Raw genomic sequence first — 17,504 nt, 5'->3', positions numbered from 1 at the left:
GCCCAGGAGCCTTTGCGCTGCAGCGTTCATGTCCCCCGGCCGCTGCGCGGCCCGGTGCCAGGTACTCCACGGCCCGGCACCGGTCCGCGGACCGGGGGTTGGGGACCACTGATCTAGAGGGTACAGGGGAAGGGTGACACTCATATTTTTTTTCTTCCTCTGCAAATTATTTCTTGCCAAAATCAGGAAGTCAGATAAAAGAATCTTCATTACTACCCTAGCCTTGGTTACTGAATCCTATGGATTTGAACATGCACGCTACCAATAAACAAGCATGGATAACATGGAACAATATCCCTTCGTGTTTTATAAGTCTTTAATTACAGTATGCAGTAGCCTGACTATAGCTTTCTGAGAAGGCCCTTCAGTTTGATAATGGGATTTGGTGCTCAAACAAAACCAGAACTATATATATTATAACTATATATTATGTGAGCAAGGTAGGTGGCCCTAAGTTGAGAATCCCACCCTTTTAGAATTGCCGTTTTCCAAAAAAAATTCAAAACAGCAAGCTTCTAGACCCTATGCTTATGCGGGTGGTTTTAATAATGGCTTATTCACCAATAAAACATGATTTTGGTTTACTGTGTTCTCTGAACACAATCATGGTTTGTGAACAATTTATAACAATGTATTAAAGCAAATCCCACCATGGATAACAACAAACTGTCATTAAAATATTCCCAGTCTATTGGGCCTTGCTGTTACCAATTGAAATTTAATCAAATAATCCCTTTTTCCTAGCTTGCAGATATCAAAAGCATTCTGCAACAGAACGCAATAACAACTGCGGAGTCCTTGGTTGCTCTGTGAGCCTGGTAGCTTTCTTGAAGACGTTTCATTACCAAATTTAAGTAACTTCATCAGTGCTGATGAATAAAAAAAAAACACATTTAAAGTTTGGATATATTAGAAAATGAATTTTGCCTAAAAAGCAAGGAACCACTACATCAGAGGCATATAACTCCCATGATTTCTTGTTTTTGTTTTTTTATATTTGCCTGTTACAGTTTTCCCAAGTTCCTTATACTTACGAGGGCTTCAGAGACATTCAGCTGGGGTACCAAGGATGGGAGTCATTAGAAGCAAAATAGCAGGCACAACTGGGAGGATCAAAGTCCTGCCTCTCTTAGGTTCATGTAGAAAGACTGGGGCACGATCACCCAATTGCACTCCCATTTTTACACTGCTGACACCTTGTTGATATCCCTAGAAAAAGATCTCTGATGACTAATTAAGCCATCTAGCAGGATTGGAGAGCATGCCATTGGTTTTTTCTGACTTGAGTTCAACTCAACTTCTTAGGTGGTTGCTAAGCATGGTATCCTTAGACCCACATGGTAAACTGCCAGAATAGGTAATCTGTGGCCTTCCAAACAGCACTGAACAACTCCTAGCATCCTTCATTACTAACCAAGCTGGCTGTTAATGTTGGAGTGGCGGGTTGGTAACATCTAGAATACAATATGGGATCAACTCTATTCCTGATAGTACTGCATTTGGATCAGGGAAGGCAACATCAAAGCTCTGTTTATTGGAGAGTTGTCCCCTTCTAGCTAGAGCCACCTAAAGTGGTTGGAGTGAAGTGAGCAAAGAATATGTCTGAATGCTTTCTATGGGAAGATCCCAAATTTAGTAGTTATTCCATTTGCCCACCTAATAGATCATCATATAGATTAGGGGAAACCGCCCATTTGGCAAAGAGGAATCATACGCAGATTCCATGTGCTATAAATAATGGCATATTTTTAAAAGCACATTACAAAGGCTTGCTGGGTTTCAATTACATCCTCAGCCACTTATCCCCAACCAATGGTTTACTCAGTTAATCCAGATTCCTGGATTTGCAGGATGCAATGAATTATAAATGAACTGCTCTTATCGGAATTGATACCATAAGCTAGGATAAAACGTTTCATGGTTTGTGGTACGTTGTGTTCTTATTTTAACAAGGTTGCTACGACAATGTTGTCACAGTAACTAGGACACTGACCTATTTAGTACTTCCTCCTTTTGCTCCTTGAGCCAGATCTGCAAATAAATACAGCCAGAATAAATCATGCCAGCAAACAATGTAGTTTGATTTCCCCCACCAAAAAACCCCCAAGATGGGGGAATATTATTTTGAATTATTTCATGAAACAAACTCCAATTAGAAATTAAACTTATTAGAAGGAAAAGCCCTGCTTTAGCTGCAGTTTTAGGAAACAGTAAAAAAAAGAAAGCATTTAAAAATACACATATAACTCATTCCAGGCAGTGTAGAATTGCTTCAGAGTAAGGCATATCATTGAAAAGGACAGGCTCTTGCAATGACCTCTAGTCTATGACACTATACTATATTTCAGCTGCAGAATCAACACTGTATGCCCAAAGAAACTTGTATCTGTATTTTCCTTTCTCTGCAAGTCACAAAACATTGGCTGTTCCTGACAAACTTTTTTTTAAAAGAGCAATAATTATCTCTCATATCTAGCAAAGGGGGAAAAAAAAGTGCCAAAGCAGGAGTTAGCTCCAGAGCAGTTGTCTGGGCTGTAGGGCAAGCAAATATCTCAACTTGCATTTGAAATGGACTCCCAAAATGAGCCTAGAGTTTCCCCCTAGACATTGTGCTAAGACATAATTGTGGCTTTCTTAGTTGGTTAGTGAATCAAATCCATTTCACTTGATATTCATTAGTTCATTATTAGTCCAACCATGGCTCAACATTTTGTGCAAAAATTATGTAGGTGTTTATTCAATAAACTCATAGTTAAGCGAACCATGACGACTATTTCTGCCTAGGGAAATAGCCACAGAATCCACAATATTAATAGCATTTTGTAGGAGATAACAGCAAACAACTGCTGATGGTTCTAATCTAATTCTAAATTAGTGCTCAAATACGAACCTCCCAAAGCAACAAAAATTCGTCAGTACGGTTACAAATCCAGAATGGAGAAGTGGTAAAATCCCCAGGTAATGAAAATTAATAGTGAAAATTAATCCCCAGGTAGTGAAAATTAATAGTTCCAAGAGAGGCAGGCCTAGAGCTTCCCAAGAGATATGCAGTACTCTATTCATTTGGAGCTACCCAGAAAACAGGCTACTTAAGCCTGTTCGAATCTCATAAGGGTATGGCTAGCTGATGAGAGCTAAATAACTTGAAATAGACCTATACTAGTCTCCCTTTATTTCTTTGTCGGTAAACATAAGTTCAGCACAAAAATAGTTTGTTGCAGAAGTGACTGCCTGTGAAGGCTCCTGGAGCGGGATTAAAAGGCAAAAGTGGAAGCAGTATGCTCCATCCCATAATTGGGTAGACCAGGTTGCCCCGATAGGTCGGTCTCACCGGAAAAAAACACTTAGGCTGTAGTTAAGTTCATCTAACTGGATCCTGTAGAGGAGAATCAATCCTGAAGACAAATCTAGCTGCGGTATAGAAATTCCTCTGGTCTGATTTGGCTCAGTGATTCCTAGCTATTCATCCACAGCTCACATCAAATATTTTATCTTACCCTGGGCGGATCCTGCAACTTTTTTTTTAAATCAAATGTTCTGAAAGCAATGGTTTACATCTTCCAAAATGCATCAGTTAAGCAAAATGTGCATAGTTTTGCTTACTTTTAATCTGTATTCATCCTTATGAATAAGTTTCTGGACTTCTTGTGAGATAAGGAAATATTGGAGACCACAGAAAATCCGTTTGATGAATTTTTGAAAATGCCATTTCTTCCTGTTCATTGGCCACTAACATTTCACAGCCATCTCTTTAAAAGCTTTGAGGACAGTTTTTTTTCCAGATCCACTTGGAGATCTCAAGACTGGCCCAATCCCATGCTACTTACCTACTGCTCTTCCCCACGGAAACCAAGGTTTCAGTCTTTGCCGTTTTACTTTCTACTTTAGTCACGGGGAGGGGAGGATCAATTCAAGGAAGCAAATCTGTCATCTCCAGAATGAGATGGTGCATCAGATCTGGCAGAATGCTACATTGGGCCCCATTCTCGCTGAGCCTCGAGAAGAATGCATCTCACCAACGTGACCCATTTTCATATACTCCAAATCTGGTTCCTTGGAATAAATCATGGGTCAAAGAATAGGAGTAATTATCTATGTTGCTAGGCTGTGCCCACTATGTTTTCCCCCTCCTGCATCCTTAGTAAAACTTCATTAGAACTTCTTCTCCTAGGAAGAGTTTCTTAAAAGAAATTAACCAGATTTCCCAGTATCTGGTAATACTTTTCTAAAAAAAAAAAAAAATGCAGCTCACGCCTATTAGGGAAATGTTTCACTATCCAGAGAAGTAGGGAGCAAACAAAAAGCAGATCAACAGAACGTCGTGCCTGCAAACAATCTCTGGATCACAACAGCTTAATAATTCTCCTGGGAAAGAGGGCTACTGAAGACTTTAGTGCAAAATAGGCAAAACTGTATCTTGAATTTCCCCCTAGATTTTGGATTTTACAGTACCCATAATAGGAAATTGCATCTCTCCTGTTTGACTGGGAGGGGAGTTCTACAGTTATGGGGACCCCATCTTCCACTTTTGGTTTAGGTGTCTGAGCCCTGAAGTTCAGATGCATCATCCAAACGCCTGAGGTGGAACTTCTATAGGAGGCGGGTAGAATTGCGAGGAAAGAATTTGCACTAGCAAATCACTTGTGAAAGACAACATTGGATCATAATGCATGTAGACTTTATAAGTACTTTACACACACTTTAGATCAGTCTGAACTGGGAGGTATGTCATCAGTTCCTGACCCTTGAGTTATCATGTAATTCTAATTTTAACATATTTAACTGTTGGTAAAGTCAAACTCAACTTTAATTATTAGAGAGTGCTGTTTATTCTTAATCAAACAGAAGAGTAAGGCTATGGCTGTTCCTTCTGATAGGGATGTACAGTCTGAGGCCTCGAGGTTGTCAGTGGCCATTTAAAAACTTGAATGTGGTCCCCAAGAAGCCTTTTAAAAGCTGCCAGACAAGTCAATGGTTTTCTGCATTTCAATATGCCCATCGTGTGCATGTATTATTTCAGGTACTACTATCTGCAACTTCAGTCGTTACATTCCAACTGACTCACAGGTATGGGAAAAACACTCCATGCCAGCTTTTTGTCTGGATGTCCACCAACTGCTTTGAACTACAGTTCCCATCATCCAACAAGCTCTTTGGCCACAGGCTGACTGAGGGGAGGACTACTAGGCTGATGAAGGCTGGTCAGAGTTCTGGCTCAGAATCGCCTCAGTCTCTTTCCTTTACAGGCAGCTGACCCCAATCTCAAGTGGAAAAGGCTGTCCCATCCTTGCCCCAGCCAACTCCCAGTGTTAATAGGGTTAGACATGCAGCATGAGTCAGATCTGCCCTTTTCAAGGTTTCCTCAAACATTAAGCAGTAAGGCTAAATAAATACACGCTCTTTATTCATCTGTAATTTATGTACATTGACAAACAGTACAGGCTTTCTTTGATTGTTTTCCTTAAAAAAGCAGAATTCATAAAAAAATGATTAGCAATGTAAAAAACATGTACATACACACTCACACACATCACGGTGACTTGTGTTTATCCTCCCCATTTCAAAAGGAAACAATTCACCTAACACTCTCCCACCCCCTTCACGCACACTCCGGGGTTAGTGTACTCCCCCTCAATCAACAAACCTAGTAGGTATAAAATACATAAGGATTAGGGAGAGGCAGTTCACACCCCAAAAAGCCTCATGTATTAACATAAAAAGGAAACCGAGGCAGAGAAGGGTCCTAACTTCTCAGAATCTCAGCCTCTCTTACCTTCCTGCCGCTTTTAGGTTCAAAATTTATACAACATGTGAACCATCAAGCTGGACAGTTAGTGTGCGCCTGTACAGATGATTACCTGGAAGTGCAGATCAAAGGGAGACCTCTGTTTGGGGGTGAGGGTGGGTGAAGAGGGAGGACACATACTTGAAATGGGCGTTAGACGTTCACTAAGAACCCTGTTTTCATTTAATCACCTCTCCTCCTTGCAAAGTACAAAAGAAATGAATGGCACTCAGATTCTTAGCTTCTGCTCCATAGACTCCTCAGTGGTTGTCCTGAAGTTCCAGAAGGCCAATTATGGCTTTCTAATAGCCACAGCACCAGCAGATGGTTGTCCCTTTTAATCTCTGGCTGATGCAAATTCCCCTTCCCATACTGTATGTACATTATATACCCATATCTGGTGGCTCTGTCCTAATAACCTTTACCCTGAGATTCTTCTTACTTCAAGCCAAGTGTCCCTTATGTGAAATGAGGCAATCTGTTCCAGTCCATCTCCTCTGTAACAAAACCTTAAAATTAATTACTAATGATTCAACGTTTGCCCAGTAACTCCCAAACATTTAATATTCTAAATATACACTGAAGGAAGGAAAGAATTAACTACACCTCAAACTCAGTTCCCTTTCCACAATGATCCAACTGCATTTGCTAAATGGTCAGAGCTGGAGAAGGAACAAAAGCAGAATGCCAAGCAACTCAAATACCCAACACCTTGATTTCACTGGCCTGGTACTGCCACATGCACGCACCCATACACAACCTTTCTTCTTCAATTTTCATCTGCTTACAGTAGATAATTTTGACAATTTTTGAGCAAAGAGCTCTAAACAAGCTAATCCCTGTTACTTTCATATACCCGGCGTTTTAAAAAAACCATTTGTATGTTCTCAAAGGGCAAATTACATTTTTCTTCACATTTTTCTCTTTATGTGCTGATATATATCCCCCTCTCAATCCTTCTTGGGATTATACCTTGTGACTGTGTACTTTTATTAAAAGTACACTTCTTTATAACATTTCTCCCTGCTGACCATAAGGAAGTTCTTGGGACAGAATATTCCCAAAATAGTTCTGCCTCAAGTTGCGTTTCAGGAGGCAATGTCGCCAAGGGCAGGACAGTGGAGAAAGAAAGAGGAAATTTAGAAGTCAAAGAGAAAGTGACCAATTCAAGCAAACAATGGCAGATACAAACTGAAGTGTATGGAGAATTATACATAAATATGTAACTGGATAAAATAACAATTTATGGGTTTATAAAACGGGTAGCTGAATAAGTTGGGAAGCAGATGACAGAAAAAGGAAGACAATATGAGTGGTCAGCACACAGTTAAGAACATAAAGATCAAGGCAAAGAGGGGGAGGAGATGAAACAGCAGAGAAGACCTGGGGAAAGAGAGGTCAGAAGTGAAAAAGATGGACATTGCAAAAAGGGCTCCAGGTTTTGTGAACCTTCACAAGAAACCAGTGACAGGTAATGCAGGAGGTGTTCTGTTCTTCTCAACTGATCAGTACTGACTTGGACAGGAAGCCATCTGTAGTCACGGAAGGAAGTTCCTTGCTTTGTGCTCCATGGCCTTGCTGCTGGATAGATGCACCCACCAGGGATCGACTGGACAATGGTCCCTTGGGCAAGCTGTACAGATAGACAGCTCCTATGACCAGGCCTGCTCCTAGAGCAAAGAGTAGGTTGAGGTGAAAGTCAAAGAGGTAGATAGAAGCCACGGTGGACACCACAATGGAGAAGGAGGTGGCAAAGCCTTTGAGGATGTTGTCAGCATATTTCACAACCACTGCCACCAAGAGGCCGCCAAAAGCCTGATTCAGGATCACTCCCCACACCAGTGGGGTGTAGCCAAAGAAGAATCCATGCTGAGCTACAGCTGCCCCCTCGGTGGACCACAGCCCCAACAGCCCCAGCAAAGTCCCGAAGATGCCCAGTTGGACGTTACGTAGCCAAACCGAGGCTGTGCTGCCTTTGAGGATCTTTTCAAAATAGACCCCAGCAAAGCCAGACGAAAGGCAGGACACCACCACGGCCACAAGTCCCACCATGTAGCTTTGTTGCATCCCTTGGCCTTTGTAGGCTGGTTTGCCCCCTGCCTGCTGCTGCTCCACCTGGACAATGGCTACACCGGCAAAAAGAAGCAGGAGGGACAGCCACTGAAGACGCGACAGGCTCTTGCGGAGCATCAGCACCGAGAAGACAGCTGTGGTGAGGATCTTCAGCTGGTAGGTGACCTGGGAAAGGCAGTGCAGTTTAGTAGCCATTCCAATGTGCCATGAATCAGGAAGCTGCTTGCCACCAAGCCAGGGGCCTAAGGATTATGTAGTTCTCCTTAGTCCCAGACTAAGAAGAAATGCAAGAAATCTTCAGATTGATTGGACCACAATCCCCAGAATTCCCAGCAGCTTGGGGGAGTTGCAGTTCCACTCATCCAGAAGATATCTGGATAGGGAAAGTTAATCTAAATTACTAAATCACTGTCAAACTATTTACTAAATCTGCACTACTATTAATCTTGTCATCATTGCTATCACCCATCTCCTCCCACTTATGACTGTATGACTGTAACCTTGATGCTAGTATCCTTAAGGTTTATATTGACTGTTTCCTAATATGATTTGATTGCTTATTTCTAACCTATGACTGTCATTAAGTGTTGTACCTTTTGATTCTTGATGAATGTATCTTTTCTTTTACGTACACTGAGAGCATATGCACCAAAGACAAATTCCTTGTGTGTCCAATCACACTTGGTCAATAAAGAATTCAATTCAATTCAATTCAATTCAATTCAATTCAATTCAATTCAATTCAATTCAAATTCAATTCAATTCAATTCTTATTCTTCTTATTCTCTATTATTCTATTCTATTCTATTCTATTCTATTCTATTCTATTCTATTCTATTCTATTCTATTCTATTCTATTCTATTCTATTCTATTCTATTCTGATCCAGATCTCTCTTCAGTTATTGTTCCCATTTGCAAATGAAACCAAAATTTCAAAATGCTGCCGCATCTTAAATCATTAATCTTACTGAAAAAACCAAGGTTACTGAAAACTATAGTGCTTTAGAATCAAATATCGGCTATCCAAGATTGTATGCGTACCCTTATTTAATTCCTTAAAGTGATTAAAAAGTGGAGATTGCAACATCTTGACCAATTCAGCATCCCATTATTGTTCGCTTTCCTTTTTAAAGAGAGAGGAATTCTCTACTATTTATGGAAGTGTGTCTTTTTATTTGAGAATAACAAGAATACCTGCTAAGATTTCAGAACTTCATAATTCAGCATGTTCCCTCCAATTGATTATCAGAAACGAAGTATATTAGACCAAATCAGAATAAATATTCAAAATTGTGCAGAGCAAGAGATTTGCTTAAGCTTCATAATTTACATAAACATCATTCAGTTTTTTTCTAAAGACAGAAAACAGGCTCCCTTTGCATATATACAGATATATATGGTTTTGAAATAATGTGACATTGTCAGTCCTTTACAGACAGGTAGCTACAGTTCCCATCTCAGTGGGGAACAACCTTAATGCCACCCGGATAAATGAAATCAAACAATAACACGGGGAACTCATTGTATTTCTAGATTTTACAGGATTTCAAGAAGAACCGTCCAGGAGACTTAAAGGAACATAACTCAGGATCCCCATCCTCATTACTCTGATGTGGGGAAAAGGGACACATTAAAAAAAAATGGCAGGTATATAAAGTAGATGAAACTGAAGGACATTCTCCTTTGGAAAGATGCTTCTAACATTTCTGGAGAGCACTTTAGAGAAGAAGTGACAGTAGGAGGAGCATCTCACCTGGAAGGTAGCTGCTGGCAGGTTGGAGATGGCCACATACTGCAGATTGTTTTGGAGGGTGTAAATGAGAGAAGGCACTGCTAGCTTGAGAGTGTCCATATACTGTACCAAAATGGAATCATACAAAGAGGCAGCAAACTGTCTCAGATTACCTGGAAAAGGATACAGACAAGAAACTGTTTCTTGTACATATCAAGACACAACAAAAAATTTCCAGTCTTTTTTGCTTTGATATGAATAACAATTGCAAAAGGGAGAGATCACTAGTTATCACACCTTGCAAATATTTGTTCCTTTCCTATCTTTGAGAATACTCAGGACAGGCAAAAAAGACAGAACCAGAACTACTACTCTTCCCCGAGAACATGGAGCAATATTGCATATTATCGTGCACAATATTGCACATGGCAATATGTGCAATAATTCTTTTTCCAGTGCTCGGGAATAAGAAAAAGTCCCAGGCCTTTATAATTGAGAGGGGAAGAAATGTCACAGAAGATTTAGTGTATGCATTGCACATCCTAGAGTTTTACAGCCTAGATCCTTGAGTTAATTTCAATAAAAACGTCTGTGAGTAAGGAGCTAAGACACCTGGCAACAATAAACTGTTCTAGCCAGCTGTAGGGAAATGGAGACTGCAAGAGAGGAAAAAGAAGAAAAATGGTAATTAGAAGGATTGTCTCTCCTGGGGCTTTGATTTCACTGATTGATTGCTTAGGCTACAGCCACAATGGCCATGAGGTTCCCTATAGATTACTCTCATGGCTCAAGACCCAGGTATTTTCTCACAATGGCCCCTGCCCAACCAGTAAGCTCTAAAAGTACAGACTCCCTCAAGTAAATCATTGCAGGAAGCTCAGGGATAAACCTCTTCCATTACTGCTTCCTCTTGTCTAGAATGATATCCCATCTGCAGATCAAACTCTCCTTTAGACGTGCGTGTTCTATGAAGTCATTTAGCCCTGGCTGTTTCAAGCACACTGTTAAGGTCTGGCATATATATTAGCTTTTTGTAAAAAAATGTTTGTTGAATATGGGATTTTACTGGGCTAATTTGGGGTTATTGTTGAATTAATGATTATTGTGGTTGTTGCCCTTTTAATCCGATTACACAGTGAAATATGCAGGCTGCTCAGAGTCACTTGATGACTGGACCAGCATGTGAGTAAATAAAATAAAAATAAGCCCTTACAAGAAAAAACACTGCTCACCTTGCATCAATTGGTCAGTTAACTAGGTGTTTCATTTTGTATTTTGGCTCTTTAAAAAATAAATGTATATATTTCTATTTACAGGAGTTTTATGACTGCATATGCATGTTTTAAATTATTCATTGATTCACATAATTGAATTGTATAATTATGTAATTGTTTCTTTCTGGGTCCATAGAAATATTTTTTCTTGCTTGTTTTCTTCCCATTTTTGTATATAAGTTGCAAGCATTCAACCATGTTATTTAAAGTTATGGTGAGCCAAATCCAGATATGGCCATAAAGAATAATGTGCAGAAATGACATAAAAGACGTTTAGATTTTTGCAATTCAACCATTAGATTGGGTCAAAGGCAGAAACACAAATCTCAATCCAGCAAGACTGTTAATGAACATGGAACAAGGTTGGGAGAAGCAAACCCTTCCCTGAGGGCCTCCATTTTCCTTAGTGTGTATTCCCACCTTGCTTCTGAATAAAGATGAGCAGTAGGCAGGTGATTCCCTTAAGGATTTCGGCCATAACCACCGCTGTGGTAGCAAAGAATCTTTCTCCTGGCAAAGTGCGCACATAGCGAATGCTGAGGATGAGAGAGGCATTTTGCACCACCAAGACTGCCAAACTAATGTACTTCAACTGTCGGTTACCTGGAAAAGGAAGAGTAGAAAACAGCTCAGTATCCTTCTAGCAATATCATTCCTCAGCAGATTCACAAGAGATACTGCACTGAGAAAATGATCCCCATCCAGAAACAGCACTAGAGATTTTGATGGAAGAAATAATTGAGGACCTCTGGGTCCCCCTTGAAGTTTCTTGTATCAGAAACCACTAAGACTGGTGTTAGAACATGGAGAATCAAGGCTTGAATTCACACAAACCAACAGACACACATGCAGACCAATTCCTACCTTCTTCCCTTAGGTGCCAGCCCACTAGCTAGGATGAAGAATGAGGATTGTCAATGCGAGCAGAAGAGGACAATCCTGGCTGACACAAGCGATCTGCAGTCTCATTTTTGTAGTCCCTAGACTCCAGCTTACACTGTCAAAATTCAATATCGGATCACAGGTTTCTGCAGGCACCATTTTTCTTAATCAAAATTTATTCCTCCTTTATATTTAAAGGGCTTATTTCACCCCTTAACCTATTGCCCTCAAAAGGGCCGACAATGTCAGCCACCATCCCTGATTAAAGCTCCAACACTAATTTACAAATTTAATCAAAGTTCAAAGTGCAATCCTACAGTCAATTGGAAGTCTGAACTGATCTTGAGGAATGGAAGTGAAAAACTCCAACTTACCCACCTTCATTTTCCAAGAGCAGGAATCTTAATAAATTGCTGACCATGTCAAAAGGGAATAGTGTATGGGTTTTTTTTGAAATATGTCTGGTTTTGATAAATATAATGAGTGATAATAGGCACCTAGATGATCCAATATTCTAGTTTCTTGACGTCAAATGGGGAAAAAATCTCTCTCTAATCTAATTGGCAAATAAAAGTTATTCAGAAGCAATATTTTTCATATCTAATGCCCATATCTCAGAACTCCAGCAATATCAAATATATATATATATATATATGTATATATGTTAAGGATTTCCATCCGTCTATGCTAATGCTTAAACCGGATTTTTTTTGCTCTGTTCTTGTGCCTGTCAATTTGAGAGGCACATTAGACAGGAAGTGGAGAGCAAAAAAAAAGATATAAGCCTTATCTTGCAGAACAACATTCCTCTTCTAGGAACAAAAGCTAATCTGTTTCTTGAATGAAAACCAAGCAGGAAGGAAAATAATATAAAAAAGGGACATATTTATAATCTGGTGCACTCCCAAGTCTACAGTTGGTCCTTGACTTACAACCATTCATTTAGTGACCATTTGGAATTACAACAGTACTGGAAAAAAGTGACTTATGACTGGTTTTCATACTTATGACCATTGCAGCATCGCCATGGTCATATGACCAAAATTCAGGCACTTGGCAACTGGCATGTTTATGACAGTTGTAGCATCTTGGGGTCATGTGACTGCCATTCGTAACCTCAGCCAGCTTCCAACAAGGAAAGTCAATGAGGGAAGCCAGATTTACTTAACGTCATGATTCACTTAACAACTGCAGTGATTCACTGAACAACTGTGGCAAAAAAGGTCTTAAAATGGGGCAAAACTCACTTTAACAACTGCCCTCTTTATAGCAAAGGAAATGTTGAGCTCAATTGTGATAATATTTACTACTTGTATGTACGAAATGTTTCAAGGAAGTTTGCCTTACAATAAATTGCTCCCTAAACACACTTGCCATCTTAAAGACAGGACTATTTTATCCCTCATATAGCACACCAGCTTTGAAATGTACCTACCTTAGTTTGCAGTAATAGTTTTAAAATTATTACAGCATTTTAAGTAGTCCATTTGTTCACAATAATTACCTCCAGCACATGAGGAAACTCACATTAAGAAATTGTGTATAACTTAAATGTTTTCAGGATTATCCCCAATACCTCTTACTCAAAACCTCAAGGGAACTCTCCTTGCTGCCACTACGACAACTAATTTATATATATATATATATTAATTAAGTGTTTACTGAGACACCTGGTCTACCCCAACATGTGGGAGGGGGCATTCTGCTCCCTTTTGCCTTTCAGCTCCAATACAGGAGTCCTCAAGCAGTCCCATTCACGACAAACCATTTTTATATCAAATTTATATTTTGCTGATAAAGAAATAAAGGGAGACTAGTAGTTTCCCTTTATCAGCAAAATATAAATTTGGTGTGTGTGTGTGTGTGTGTATATATATATAAAATATTTTTTAAAAAATTCTATTCTATTCTATTCTATACATACATACAGTACATACATACATATGGCACATATACACACACACACATATATATATACACTGCTCAAAAAAATAAAGGGAACACAAGCAGAAGACATCCGAGATCTGAATGAATGAAATAGCCTTATTAAATACTTTGTTCGTTACATACAGTAGTTTTGTGTTCCCTTTAGTTGTTTGAGCAGTGTATAAACTACTGTAGGTAAAGAACAAAGTATTTAATAAGGCTATTTCATTCATTCAGATCTCGGATGTCTTCTGCTTGTGTTCCCTTTATTTTTTTGAGCAGTATACATATACACACACACACACCATATACATATATACATAAATACATACAGAGAGAGAGAGAGAGAGAGAGAAATATGTGGGAAGAAGGATGTTGAGGACTATTTCATTTCTTCAAGAATTCCTATCCATTCCAGCATATTAGCTACACTTCTCTTTCCTCCCACCAGAATAAAATCCCCGAGCCCCAAACTCAAGACAAGCCTCGCTCGAAGGAAAGGAAAAACCTTCCCGGAGAAAGAGGCAACACAGCATCTCTGTAGGGAGAAGCAGGGAGATGGGAAATGGGTCATTTGGAAAATATTTGTAATTTGGTGGCTACACAAGGAGAAACTCGAAACGTCCCTCTTCCTCCCTTCTCTCCCTCCCTCCTTCCTCCTCCTCCTCCTCTCTCTCTCACCTGCCGTCGCCACCGGGCTGTCAACGCCGCCTCCCGGTCCCCCAGCCGCTGCCATGGTGGCAACCGCGGGGCAGCCGAGCTTTCCCACTGTAACGGATACTTCCGCATCCTACTTGCCGGCCTACTTCCGCTTCCGGGAGAACCTTAGCTAGCCATAGAGACGGCAAAGAAAGCGAGAGGGTAGGCGGGGTCAAATCCCAGCTTTGGTAATGTTCTTCCTAGAGCGTCACAACGGGGAAGTGGGGTGGGGGCGAGGTGGTGACGTTGGCGAAAGCGAAAAGACAGTTTTGCAAAGGGAGGCCGATCAATTTTGCATTTTTCGACTCGGGAAAAACACAAAGTGCTGATCAAGTGTTGGGATCCCTTTGCGGAAGCCAGAAAGCTGTAGCCCAAGGAAAACTGGTTACAGAGGGCATTGATCAGACAGGAGGGGTATTGCAATGGGCAAGAAGATGAAGACGAGGGTTTAGTATAGTGCAGTGTTTCTCAATCTCAGGGAGTTTAAGACCTGTGGACTTCAGTTCCAGAATTCCCCAGCCAGCTAAACTAAGCTGGCTGGGAAATTCTGGGAATTGAAGTCCACAGGTCTTAAAACTCCCTGAGATTGAGAAACACTGGTATAGTGGTTAAGGAACAAGGCTAGAAACCAGGAGATTGTGAGCCCAGACCCATTTTAGCCATGAAAGCTGGCTGGGTGACTTTGGGTCAGTCACTCTTTCTTCAGCCCATGATATCAGGCTCGGGCCACAAGCTGGTCAGTCAATTAATGTTGCAACCAGGTCAGCCTGATACTCCTGCCTTTCATTTTCCTCACAACAACAACTCTGTCAGATGGACTGAGAGAGAAAGTCATCCAGCCGGCTTTCATGTGTGAAACAGGATTCGAACTCGCTATCTTCTGGGTTCTGGGTTAGCACTTCCAAAACTACACAAAACTGATTCAGTGAGATGCCCCAATACCAGGCACTCTGTATTCTCAACCGAAGTATTCAACAAACTACCCTAGAAGAATTGTGCAAGAAGTGAAAAAACATTTAAGACTGGAGAACTAAATATAACCTTAAGAGGTGCTTATGGTGAGCTTAGGACAAGGCAAAGGAAACATCAGTAGGATGTCTCAATCACAGAAATGGATTGTGGGGGTTCTTGGGCCACAATCTCAAACTCCTAGTGACCCACTTCAACAGAAAATAAAAGAGTCTTTCAGCCTAAGTCACAGAAATCTCAGCAACTGGACTGCTGTCATTTGAGAATACAAGTTGTCTCTCAAGTTGCTAAGAAGGCTTCTGCAAGATTGGAGGCTTTCCTTGTGAGAAAGAAACATTGCCTGTTTAATGTATGTGTGCAACACCATGATACACATACATAAAGGATAGAACATCATGATTGCATAACACTCCAATGTGGGTCCAGGGAGTATCACTGCATGTGATACTTCTGGGACACCTGGTCACAGAGTGGGTCAAGACAGCAACCACACAAATCAAAATTGTGCCCCTTTATACATGTGCACTATCGTGTTACACAAACAAACAAAAAACCATGTGAAACAATTCAGTGGATGCCACTGATGTCAGGCAATGTTATAGTTTAATGTTAATAAAAAAAAGCCCCACGTGTACCACATTCTTGTGAGTCCAGTTTCCATTATTGATTATGTAGCATCACAGTGGTACCAACTTTTAGTGACTGCATAATTTTATTTATGATAATTTGCTCTAACCTGGTGTTTCAGGTCTTCCAATGGTGTACTTATTGTCACGGTAACTGAGTCCATCCATCTTGCTACTGGTCAACATCTCAGTTTAGAGCCTTCTCCAGAGAGCTAGGTCTTTGCATAGTGTGTTCAAAATGTCCACTATTATAAGGATGTTCTGATATGATTCAGAGCAAGTGAAGGGCCAATTGGATTCTTAGGATGTTAGAAAAACAGCTCAATTGATATAAGGATGGGTGTGGCACTTCTGAATGAAATTCATCTGGTTGGCTCCACTTCAGCTGGTCATTGCCTTCGATTACCCTTAAGTGCAATATGTGATAGATCAAATATGCATTTGGAGGACAGGTAAACCTCAATTTACAACTACAATTGGGACCAGAATTTCCATTGCTAAGCAAGGCAATTTTTAAATGAGCCACACCTATTTTATGACCTTTTGGGCAATGGTTGTTAAGCGAATCAATCATACAGCTATTAAGTGAATCTGGCTTCCCCCACTGACTTTGCTCGTTGGAAAGTGCCTGGGAAAGTCACAAATGACAGTCACAAATCACCCTGAGATGCTACAACTGTTGTAAATATATGCCAGTTGCTAAGCACCCAAATTTTGATCACCTGGCCATAGGGGTGGTAGGATGATTATAAGGATGACAACCGAGCATAAGTCACTTTTTCACTGCCGTTGTAACTTCAAACAGTCACTAAACAAATACTTGTAAGCCGAGGACTACTCATAACGATGGAGTGCTGATTTGCCTCTCATTTAGAAGAGTAGTAGTTTGCCAGTAAAACATGTTAACAGGGAATGAGGCCTGGTGGCACTTCTAAAGAGAAGCTAGCATTTCAGCTCATTGCCATCTTAAATCACTTAGAAAGCTTCAATAGTAGAATTTATTCTATATAATGCCTCGTATTTACTCTTCTCACCAGATGTTGCAACTGGGCAGGGCAAGAGCCAGCACATCACGGATGCAGGCAGAAGGCATACAGGTGGACAGACCAGCTTTTGTCAGGGTGTAGCGACTTCCTGTGTACTCGGGAGCTAAGTAAACTCTAGTGTGACGCTGGGGTGCGTCACTTCTAGAACTTGCTTTGCATTTCCAGACTGGCACCCCAGAGGGTGGAATTTACAGGAACTTGTCTTGTTGGTTTCATTAGACTGGCATTCTTCCCAGTAATGGAATGTTCTACATTTAATGATGGGTGTGAACCTCAGGTCAAATCCGGGTGAGAGGAAGGCATAATATTACCTACGTTCAAGTTCTTTCTTCTAGGAGGGTCTGAATATAAATAATGCTATCTGTATATAAGGCTGGTGAATAAAGGCAGGTACATGTAATATGTGTGGGGTGCGTTTGTGCACACATTGGATCCATTGTGATGTTAGAGGAGATATTAGCACGGATAACTTTCACCTAATTGGGATCCTG

The 17,504-nt window shown here is 40.5% G+C and overlaps 1 protein-coding gene across 1 annotated transcript; it reads right to left on the bottom strand.

Annotated features, from left to right (window-relative positions):
- Positions 1–5,383: 5,383 nt before the first annotated feature.
- Positions 5,384–14,429, bottom strand: SLC35A2 (solute carrier family 35 member A2). The gene is made up of 4 exons (XM_070938083.1): positions 14,355–14,429; positions 11,286–11,468; positions 9,613–9,764; positions 5,384–8,023 (listed from the first exon to the last, which is right to left on the bottom strand). The coding sequence occupies exons 1-4, from the start codon at positions 14,407–14,409 to the stop codon at positions 7,283–7,285; spliced, it is 1,131 nt and encodes a 376-aa protein (XP_070794184.1). The 5' UTR covers positions 14,410–14,429; the 3' UTR covers positions 5,384–7,282.
- Positions 14,430–17,504: the final 3,075 nt, after the last annotated feature.

The sequence above is a fragment of the Pituophis catenifer genome, unplaced genomic scaffold, assembly GCF_029215685.1.
Source record: "Pituophis catenifer annectens isolate HBS135680 unplaced genomic scaffold, rPitCat1.0.hap2 SCAF_2, whole genome shotgun sequence".
NCBI classification, from domain to species: Eukaryota; Metazoa; Chordata; class Lepidosauria; order Squamata; family Colubridae; genus Pituophis; species Pituophis catenifer.
The sequence above is the reverse complement of the archived record's forward strand: the minus strand, read 5'-3'. Positions and strand labels throughout refer to the sequence as shown.

What these genes read in the sequence shown, in the direction of transcription:
- SLC35A2 (XM_070938083.1), bottom strand. Translation starts at nt 14,409, where the DNA reads ATGGCAGCGGCTGGGGGACCGGGAGGCGGCGTTGACAGCCCGGTGGCG. An exon ending in CAGCCCGGTGGCGACGGCAG is followed by an intron (nt 11,469 to 14,354) that starts GTGAGAGAGAGA and finishes TTCCTTTTCCAG; the next exon opens with GTAACCGACAGTTGAAGTAC. An exon ending in CATCTTTATTCAGAAGCAAG is followed by an intron (nt 9,765 to 11,285) that starts GTGGGAATACAC and finishes ATCCTTTTCCAG; the next exon opens with GTAATCTGAGACAGTTTGCT.